The sequence below is a fragment of the Vicia villosa genome, linkage group LG1 (assembly GCF_029867415.1).
Source record: "Vicia villosa cultivar HV-30 ecotype Madison, WI linkage group LG1, Vvil1.0, whole genome shotgun sequence".
In the NCBI taxonomy this organism is placed as follows: Eukaryota; Viridiplantae; Streptophyta; class Magnoliopsida; order Fabales; family Fabaceae; genus Vicia; species Vicia villosa.
In genome coordinates this window covers 29,711,922-29,723,257 of record NC_081180.1, presented here as the reverse complement: position 1 = coordinate 29,723,257, position 11,336 = coordinate 29,711,922, and the positions used below count along the sequence as shown (strand labels likewise).

Here is an 11,336-nt window from a genome sequence, read left to right as displayed (position 1 = left end):
CCATTGTGGTTAGTATGCATCCTATAGATACAACATGTTTGCGTGAAGTGGTGGTGTCCACGTGGTTATTAGCGTGGGAGTTTACACATAGATATTGATATTCACATGGTTTTGCTCCATATCGAAAGCCACACTGCCATGATTTGTCACCATCATCAACCCACAAACCCTGACTTTCAAACCTTGTTTTTCACCTATATTAGAATTCATGTTTTCCATATTCTACGTGGTTCATATCTTCCAATTGCATGGCCCAGTTGTTTATAGTTTGAGGAAGCAAAACTTAATACATACACCTGCCATCGTTTCCATTGCTACAATCCTATGCTAAATGAAGAATATGTAGTGAAGTTGTTGTGTATGGTTCATATTTTGATATAAATTAGTAGGAGCATGTCGAGTTATAAACACAAAGTAACAAGTAGAGTTATTAAATTGTTTTAAGAGTTTTGGTTTAGCTTAACTCAACTATAAAATACTTGTAAAGTGAAATAATAAATGATATCCAATAAATAGTATAGATCTGGTACTAGATAGTTTAACAAATTTTGACACTATTTTAAATTTTACATTGAGGATTATTGTCACTTATAAATATTTACATTGTATATAAATTTATTGTGGATTTTTGTAGATAAAAATAAAAAGATAAAAAAAAAATATTTCATCGATTTTTTATAAAAAAATATGAGATAAATATCAAAATTGTTTAAATTTAAAATAAAAAAATTAGTTTTGTAAATCAGATAAAATTGAAGAACCAAAATTATAATTTAGTCCAACGACATTAATTATGTTTATAGAGGAAGTTTCTAACAAAAGATAATTAAGCTGCCTTTGAGTGAAATTGAAGTCACTCCTCTACCTAGCTACCTAGCCATAGAAAACAAAGACACAAGCTCAAATGGATCAACATGTCATTTAGAAAAGACACTGTCTAAAAGGACAAAATGAAAAAATTAGAACACTTGTTTCTTGCACACAAAATGAAAAATAAAAAAGTTACATTGCAATTGCATCCATTGAATAGTTCTTACATAGAGAAGAAAGAAAATGAATATATATATATATATATATATATATATATATATATATATATATATATATATATATATATATATATATATATATATATATATATATATATATATATATATATATATATATATAGTTGTTCCTAATCAAAATGATCTTTCTCTATATCATTACCAAAAGTAATAAAAATGTACCTTTTCATAGGTTTCACTTTTCATCTATTACTTTGCATGTCTTCTTTAGATTTTCATCTCAATAATGCATCCATGCAGAACAAAAGTGAAATCATATCCAAATTTATAAACTATCATCTTCCTGTACCTTTCCCCCAAGTAAAAATCTACATTTTTTTTTACCTTCTTATTGTTTAATACAAATAATATTAAACTTTTTTTATTAAACACTTAAGCCTGCACTTAAATGATTGGGAGATTATTAGACTATTAGTAACTTAATTCCTCTGACATAAGTGCACTTTGAGTTGTGTCAGAAGACAAAAAACCGAAAAACAAGGAAAAAATACACTATTGTACACCAATGTGGACCCCTATACACTTACTCTATATGGTATATATATATTACACCTATCTATCTTCCATCCCATCATCCACTCTCAAAACTTTCCAACTTCCTCTTTCCAAGAACAAAACTCTTAACAAAATCACACATATTGTTTCAACATTCAAATTTCTCACTTCTTTAAATTCTTCTTCAAATGAGGCCTTCTTGTGTAGTACTAGTCTCTCTTCTCATTTTCTCAGTTCTCCTTACAAAAACTCAAGGTATTTAAATTTAAGTATAATTTTATATCATGCGGATTAATCAATTACTCTTTTCGATTATATTCTGTAATCGCAAACGTAGACAAAATGAAACCATTGTTGTAACGCACTTCTAATCTTCCTTTTTTTTTTTGCAGGGATACGTTTGGCGAAAGAGTCTTTAACATTCGAGAAACAAAAACAACATGTAGAAGAAGAAGCCACTCTTTGCAATGATCAACAAAAATGCACAGGTAGCCAGAAGAAAACAGCTTCTAAAGTTTCCAGAAAATCACACAATCAATTACCAAACGTTCATGAAGATTATTATGGACCTAGACGACATAGATCTAGGCACCATTAGTTTTTAAGTCCACAACTTTTATTTTTTTTCTTAATTTGTTTAAATTTAGAAGAAAAAATTATTATTCATTAAAATGGTATTAAAGATAATGACCATTTTACAATATTGTCCCGAAAAATTCTTATGACTATGCAAAAATGCAAGATTTTATTCTCTTCTCTTAATTGATTTATGCTTTAAAACAAGTATATAATAAAATTTATCTAATTAAGCATCATGAAAGAAATTTAATCATAATACTTATATATTTTGATGCAGGAAATATAAAGAATAGGAAACTTGTTACGACTTCAATTTCTACAACTAAATCATTGTCAAAGGTTGTGAAGAACAAAGATGAAGCAAAGGGTGTAAAAGTAAAATCAATGACAAATACTCCTAAGTATGTTCCTGAGGATTTTGTGGACATAACTGAGATGGATTATTCTCCAGCTAGGAAAAAATCTCCAATACACAATTAGTTGATTCTAGGTAGAAAAACAGACAAAAAGTGTTCCTTATATTTTGGTTAAATGTAATATTATTATAGACAGAAAAGTGATCATTTTGCAGAAATGTTGCAATTTTTTAAGGCTTAGAAATGATTTGTACATTTATATATTATGTTAACTTTATTGAGTATAAATCTATTTTAAGAATAAATTTCTTTTTTAAGATTACTTTTCTAGTCATCTGGGTGCATATTATTTTATTTTAGTATTGGTTATGTTGTTTTTCAAGTTTTTTTTTTTTTTGATAAGCTGTTTTTCAAGTTATGAAAGCAAAAACAATATGGGAACCAATGACTGCAAATTGCAGTATGCAAAAATTACCATTTCCTCCTTTTGCACACAGGAGTGACAATCGGCCATGCCCGCAGGACGGACATTGAACCTTTATGTCTAAAAATAGTAAAATTGTATGAAAAAATTTATGTCCGTACAAAAACAGGGCGGAACAGACACATTAAAGGGAGCGGGCCTAAAATCTTACCCCGCTCTGCAAAAAAATGCGGACAAAACAGACTTTCCCTGCAGACCGAGCCTATTTTGCCAACTGCAGCTGAGAAAACATACACACCCACAGTATTATATAGGAAGTGTGTTAAATTCAGAGATATTCCATTTAGTAATTTATTATAGATATTAAATTTTATTTATTCAACCGTCGAATTAATAATTATTATGAAATAGTCCCTTTGCATATTGTATCCTGGTAAAAGATGTGTATATTCAATCTCTCCAACGATCAAATTAGTGGTAGTCATTGAATCTTTTATGATGACATGTCATCTGACGGTCCTTAGACCATCTCCAATGGTGCAACCCATTTTTGAGTTCTTTATGGGTCTCACTAGCCATATTATCTCAAAATAATTTATTTAATATTTATTTTATTAGTGTAATTCAAATGGGTCCCACAACTTTACCTCATAAATTAATTTGATTGGGTACCACAATTTTTTACTAGTTGCATTGCAATGCAACTCTACTATGACATGGTATTTTGATTCAATATTTAATTGTTATATTGATGTCTAGTTGGAGAACTCATTGAAAAATACCACCATTGGAGATGCTCTCAGACGTTAGTCAATCCTGATGAAGTGTATTGTTAGTGTGTGACCATCTTCAGATTAAGAAATTTTACAAAGTTCTTTATTTGCTTTATCTCTTAAAACTCGGTGATATGATGTCACGCAAATTGGACCTCAGCCTAGTCTGAAACAAAAATATATAAATGGAAGAAATTCTCTAATTTTGTAAGTCGAACTTATATGACTCAACTCAAATTATATTTGTGTATTGCTCATCACTTCATTTTTTTCCATAACACTTTAAAGTATATTATGTGATTTAGTTTGAGTCTAAATTTTATTTAATTTCTACAATTTATTGTTTAACTTATTTTTATGTTTTCAATCAGAAACTATTTTTCATTCAATTTACTTTTATTCATAATCAATTTTATAAAACAAACAAATGCACACAGAGAATAAAATCAAGCCCCATTAACTCAAGATTTGATCGCATGTCTTCAAACCAATGAGAAAAGTCCACCTTTTTTTAACATGAGTGGGTTTTGATTTTTGAACTTTTCTTGGTGATCAAGGATTTTACCCCTTCAGCTAAATTCGATAAGTGGTGCTGGTGGTGTCATTCTAAAGATGGTTTTTACTCCGTGTCATTTGCGTACACCTTTATGTGTGAGAGAGAGAGAGGAGAGAGGAGAGAGAGAGGAGAGAGTGAGAGAGAGAGAGAGGAGAGAGAGAGAGAGAGAGAGGGAGAGAGAGAGAGAGAGAGAGGGAGAGAGAGAGAGAGAGAGAGAGAGGAGAGAGAGAGAGAGAGGAGAGAGAGAGAGAGAGAGAGAGAGGAGAGAGAGAGAGAGAGAGAGAGATGTCCCCCTCCAAAATAATTTTTTCCTCCTGACAAGTCCTTCCGGATATAATGCCTACTAGAGAGAACTTGCTTAAGAGGAAAATCCAACTAATTTTGAGGATGCCATTTGTCCTTACTACTCGAGAGCTATTAAGTTGTCCTTTTATCTTTTTGTTATTTATGAATTAATAGTTTTTATTGGTATAGAATTTTTAGTTGGCCGGGGAGGATTATGGTTTTACTTTGAGATTTTATGACCCTATTTTAGATGTTCTTGTCATAGGATAGGGGAATTGTTTTATGATTTTCTATATTTTGATTTAGTCGATTTGAAAATTTTGAAATGATATGGTGCTCTTAGGTAAATTGGTGACTTCGAAGGACATGGAAAACTTGAGTACTTTCTTGACATTAAAATGGTATCTTAGTAAATATCTGAGTAACTCTTGTGTTTTTTCGGTCTAACTCGAGAATTTTATCATGCATCAATAATGCCTTGAGCATCTTTGTTCTCAGGTAGGGATTGATGTTCATTGTATAGATGGTTGTCTTGAGACATATAGCTCTGGTTCTTCATTTTTGGCGCTATCTTTGTCTTTCTCGTTGGGTTTTTGTTTTATCTTCGTATTGATGGTTGGTTTCTTATTGCTGGTATGCTGCCACTTTTATTTTATTTTTTTGGTTAGATACCTCTTGTGTCTTCTATCAACCTCGCTGATACACTCTTTTATCCTTTTATTCTTTAGTGCCTCCATATTTATATATTCTATTTGTTTAAAAAAAAGATAAAATTTTCAGAAAATTTTCCAAAGAAAATTGTGCAAATGAGATAAGTTGCATCTCCACATCAATTGTTCAAACATGTGAGGTGATAAATTGTGTAGGACCCAGGACGAGAAGTGTCCATTTCTAAAATCAGCAAAACTAATATTTATACCCTTTATAAGAAAAAACCAAACATTACACCATTATATGAACAATTATTTTGTACCCAAAAGGCTTAATATTTAAAATAATTTAAAGCAAATAAATTATTTGTGTGTTAACTGATGTGGACTTATAGTAGGGGCTGGCTTTAATTTTGGTCCATCGCCATGGCAGGGAACACCTTCGTGTGATACCAATGGGATATTAATTTACTTGGTCTCCTGTGTGATGTCAATTGGTCGCTCAGCATGTTATTCATTTGGCTGATAATAAATTTATAGAAAATATTGTGTTGCTAACTATAAATATAGGTGGGATCGAATTACATTCGAAAAGTTACACCACAAGTTATAATTTATATGATATTATGTTTCAATTCAACGATTGATTTTGAAAAATATATTCAAAATGAAATTATTAAGCGAGTGTAACTCGTGATGTAACTCTTCAGGTATAATTTGATTCCTTCTTAAATAAGAAATCTGCAAATAAATTATTAAAAATATTGTGCTATATACTAAATAAAAAATCTGCAAATAAATTTAGTAGATCTATCTCTCACAATGTGTAATGCTTTAGGGAAGTGTTCATAACGATCATCATTTGTCGCCATTCTCTTTAGATTTTGTTGGATTATGTCACCAACCATCTGCAATTTATTGTAATCACTATGAGACGGATTAGCAGATAGGCCAATGATATAAAGAAATAGGTTTTCAGGGCCGGCCCAATTAATGCAGAGGCTCCGTTCTAATTTTAAAAATGGGTCCAAATTTAAAATAGAAATATAATTATAATAGTTAAAAAAGACACATAAAAAATATAATTATATATTAATCAATAATATATTTAATTATAATTACTTTGAGGTTTGATCTATCTCAATTTTTGTATGCATTAAGTTTTTATCATAACATTTTTCTTAATTTATGTGATTTTTATTATAAAATTTTATTTCGATTAATATTTAAGGAAAAAAATTAGACATTTCAAAATTTTGAGGCCTCCCTAAATATGAGGCACTGTGTTGTAGCACTTCCTGCACATGCACAGGGCCGGCCCTGAGGGTCTTATATTAGAGATATATTTAATAGCATGTTATTAGTTTGTTAAGAGTTTTTTTTTTAAGGTTTATTATTAGTTTGTTAGGGTTTACTATTTTATTGTTAGGGTTTATCATATTTTCAAGTATATGCATGATAAATTATCAGCCTCAATATTATGTATCATTGAACCGTAAAAAACAAAATATTTTCGAGTTAACTTTATATTATGGCATTCGAGTACGGTACCGATTCGAAAGAGATATTAGAGAGTAAAAATACCTCCAAATTACCTGAAACGAAGGACGCAACAAAGAATGCTAAAGCCTATCATCTAAACAACTCTGATAATTCTGGAACTCTACTCATGACAACACTGCTGAATGGAAAGAATCACCGCACATGGTCGAGATCAATCAAGATGGCTTTGCATGCAAAGACGGAACTGAGTTTCATTGATGGAAGCAACAAGAAACCATCAACTCAATATGAAGTATACCATGACTGGGGGAGAAGGAGGATTCAATTGTGACGACTTGGTTGATCAATGCGACAAAACCAAAGCTACACAGCAGCATCTCACATGTTTCAACGGCTCAAGATGTATGAGTTGATCTTGAAGAACGCTTTGCTCAGACCAATGCACCACAAATTCATGAGTTATGGAGAAACTTGTGTTTAATGCAAAAACAACCAGAAAAAGCATAACAGACTACTACACTTAATTCAAAAATCTTGTTGATGAATTGAGGGAATTACAAACCCTACCTGAATGCAGTTGTGGAGCTGCTAAAGTGTTGACACAAGTGAGAGAAGAACAGCGAGTCCATCTCTTTTTTAGAGGCTTTGATAGTTAATGATACTCACATGTCAAGGCAACCATACTTAATATTGATCCATTAGCCTCACTTAGGTGTGTCTTTAATCAGATGCAAAGAGAAGAATTTTCTTTAGCAGTAGACAGGGAAAGAGATTCCAAGGGTGAAAATCCGTATGCGTTTTACTCAGGTGCGGATAGGAAGAGAGGAAAGGAATATCACTCAAGATTAAAGTGAGATCATTTTAGGAAAATTGGACATGTCAAGGAAAAATGCTTTGAGTTTTTGTGATATCCAGCAAATTGGGAATCATGAAGAACTCAAAGGTGAGAACCTGACAAACCAGGAGGGCAACAAGTAGCAAATATTGATCAAGCAACTGAAAGAAAAGAATATCCAAAAGCATCAAAATCAAGACATGCCCTACATGGAGTTCATGCCAAAAATCATACAAACCCACATGAAATCATGACAGGTAAATTTGAATATTGTTTCAATTAGATATTTGATAGTGGTGTTTCACACCACATTACTCCTTTGACCTTAATATTGAAAAAAAATCAAAAAATTAAATAAACATTTCTACATAGCTACAACAACAGGGATTTCAACCTTAGTTGAAAATATGGGGGATGTAAATTTATCAAGTTCCTTATGCTAAAAGATGTGTTATTGGTTCCTAGTTTTAAATGCAATCTGATTTCAATTCATAAATTAACATAATATTTAAATTGTTATGTGATTTATGATCAAAATTCTTGCATAACACGGGACAAGGCCTCGAAGAGGATGACTGGATCAGGTGACCTACATGAAGGGGTTTATGTGTTTATAAAAAAAATCAACAAGGCTTCATTGGTGCAGCTAAGAATGACAAGGCAACCTTATGGCATGTCAGAATAGGACATTCCTCAAATCAAGTTCTTCAGCATATTTCACATTTAGGCAATTGTAACTTTGATAGAACATATTATTGTGATGTATGCCACAAGGCAGAACAATGTAGAACCCCTTTTCCATTAAGTGTTAATAAATTTGAAGCACCTTTTGAATTGATTGACTGTAACTTATGGGGGAAATACCACACTGCCACAAACAATGGATCACATTACTTTCTAACCATTGTGGATGATTACACTCGTGGCACATGGGTATATTTAATGAAACACGAGACAAAAACTGTATAGCATTTGATTAGTTTAGCAACGTAATCAAAACACACTTTAATGTGCATATCAAGAGGATTAGGAATGACAATTGGACATAGTTTACTAACTCTGATTTCAAGTGTTTCATTCAAAAAGAAGGGATCGTGCATGAAATTTCTTGTGTTGCCACACCTTAACAGAATGGACGTGTGGAATGCAAGCATAGATTAATGTTGAACATAGCACGTGCCTTGAGTTTTCAAGCAAATCTCCCATTGCGTTTTTGAGGAGATTATATATTAACAGCAACATATCTAATCAATAGAACCCCTACGGTAGCAAATGAGGGAATCACTTTATACGAGTTACTCTTTAAGAGAGCACCAAACTATAAGCACTTGAGAACTTTTTGCTGCCTTTGCTACAAGAAAAATAACTCAAAAGGAATCAGTAAATTTGATCCTAGAGCTAAAAGATGTATTTTATTGGCTATCCGGAAGGACAAAAAGGATGGAAAGCTTACAATCCAAAGACTCGTGAATGCTGCATATCAAGAGATGTAGTGTTTTATTAGCATATCTTTTCTTGCCATGTCCAAGACAATAATGGGCCTACTAATTTTGGAAATAATTCATTAAGTGATAACCTCAATGATGAGCCTTCACTCTATAATGATGCAGAATTGGAAGCACCAAACCTTAAGGAAATCCTCATAATGACCAAACATCAGGTCCTACAAAGAGTTTACCTATTAAGGAGGCTGAATACATAAATTAAATTGAGAGTGAGCCTATAGATCAAGAACATGTATCCATAGATGACGTGAAAAAAGAAGTTAGCAATGATTTTAAAAAAGAATCACTAAGTGAATGTGAAAGATAAGCCTCAAATGAGGGGGAGCCTCAGGACATGCCCCACATAAGACGACCTTCAAGTTATCTAAAAGACTATGAATGTAGAAAATTAAACATAAACCCCAAGTGCATGGCATTGGTTCCAGAATCCTCTTCAGGTATCATATATGCCATCTCGAAATTTTTAAAATGTGATGGCTTGGTTGATCAATGCGACAGAACCAAATCTACACATCAGCATCTCACACGCTTCAACAGCTCGAGATGTATGGGTAGATCTTGAAGAACGCTTTGCTCAGACCAATACACCACAAATCCATCAGTTATGGAGAAACTCGTGTTTAATGCAAAAAAAAACAAAAAACGTAACATATTACTACACTAAATTCAAAAATCTTGTTAATGAATTGAGTGAATTGCAAACCCTACCTGAATGCAATTGTGAAGCTGCTAAAGTGTTGACACAAGTGAAGGAAGAACAACGAGTTATTGTTATGTTAATCTATGTTGATGGCTTGATCATTCCTAGTAATGACGTTAAGGCTTGTGATCATTTCAAGCAATATCTTAGTCAATGTTTCCACATAAAGAATCTTGGTTCCCTTAAATACTTCCTAGGTTTGGAACTAGCACAAGAGTCATAAGGGATAGTCCTTTATCAAAGAAAATACACGTTAGACATTCTACAAGAATGTGTAATGCTTAGTTGTAAGCCTCCTTTGTTTCCCATGGAACAAAATCACAAAATTGCTTTGGCCAAGGGACTTCCACTCTTAGAACCGTCAAGGTATAGGAGACTAGTTGTTCGCCTGATTTACTTAACTATCACTAGGCCTGAACAAACCTACTCAATTCACATTATAAGTCAATTCATGAAAACACCACTCCAATACCGTTTGGATGCTGCTATTGAGTCTTACGATATTTAAAATTTTCTCCTAGACAAGGTATCATTTTTCCACAACATAATAAACTATAACTAGTTGGCTGCTATGACTCGAATTGGGACCTGTGTCCCATCACCAAAAAAGTCCATCTCAGGTTATCTAATGAAACTTGGCAATGCTCCAATATCATGGAAAACAAAGAAATTAGCCACAGTCTCTCGATCCTTAAGTGAGGTTGAATATCATGCAATGACACATGTCACAAGTGAATATCATCCCATCTTTCGCTAGCTTAGATATGTCATTGGATGTACTATATGATTTGGAGCTCCTTCAGACTCTTCTGGTGTCCAACTAATTTTAGGGACACTTCACTTGAACAAGAGACGAGATATGGGGCAAAATATGTTGTACTTATCCAAAGCAAAAGTGGATCCCCGTTGTAAATGGCTAGTGGACAGTGTTAGAACATAGTTTGGTTCTAATCATATTTTTAGTGTTTTAATGATAACAAGCAAATAGATTTTATATAAGCAAATGTGGTACTCTAATTATACATTTCTGATTTCAGAAGATGATCCAATATAAGTACCATCAGAACTTTATGTGCAAAGATGAACAAATACAAAAATGCTCAAGTCTGAAGACAACTTCTGTTAAAGCACCAAAACGTTGCGAACTTACTGATACATAAGATATATTCCAAGTTGAACAGAAGATCATGAAGTCCGATTCAAAAATAAAGATACCATTAAAGACATAATCATTAGCAAGGCAGCTGCAACACTCAAAAAGCGCAACTCCCAATGTTGATTGAAGAAGCTATCCATATGCAGCTCATTGGAGAAAGCAAAACGAAAAGCAAACACGCAAGCATTAATTATTTTTGTTCAAAGACAAGTTAATAAGCAAAAAATCTCAAGCTATATATTCATGATCATTTGAAACAACAAAAATACACGCATGTGAACATCATCAAACTAAAAATCATCAAAGTGTGAAGAAACATCAAAACTCGCTGAAGGAAAAATTTCTTATTCATATTCTAAGTTCAAACTCTCTGTACTAAAGATTAGTGAAATATCACGTCTGTGATTAACACTTTGTAGAAGCAATCCTAAACACTATCATTTGAAGTTACT

General features: G+C 32.4%; 1 protein-coding gene across 1 annotated transcript; it reads left to right on the top strand.

Annotated features, from left to right (window-relative positions):
* The first annotated feature begins 1,649 nt into the window (after positions 1 to 1,649).
* On the top strand, positions 1,650 to 2,802 carry LOC131603652 (uncharacterized). Its single transcript, XM_058876058.1, has 3 exons — positions 1,650 to 1,817; positions 1,955 to 2,050; positions 2,419 to 2,802. The coding sequence occupies exons 1-3, from the start codon at positions 1,751 to 1,753 to the stop codon at positions 2,619 to 2,621; spliced, it is 366 nt and encodes a 121-aa protein (XP_058732041.1). The 5' UTR covers positions 1,650 to 1,750; the 3' UTR covers positions 2,622 to 2,802.
* Positions 2,803 to 11,336: the final 8,534 nt, after the last annotated feature.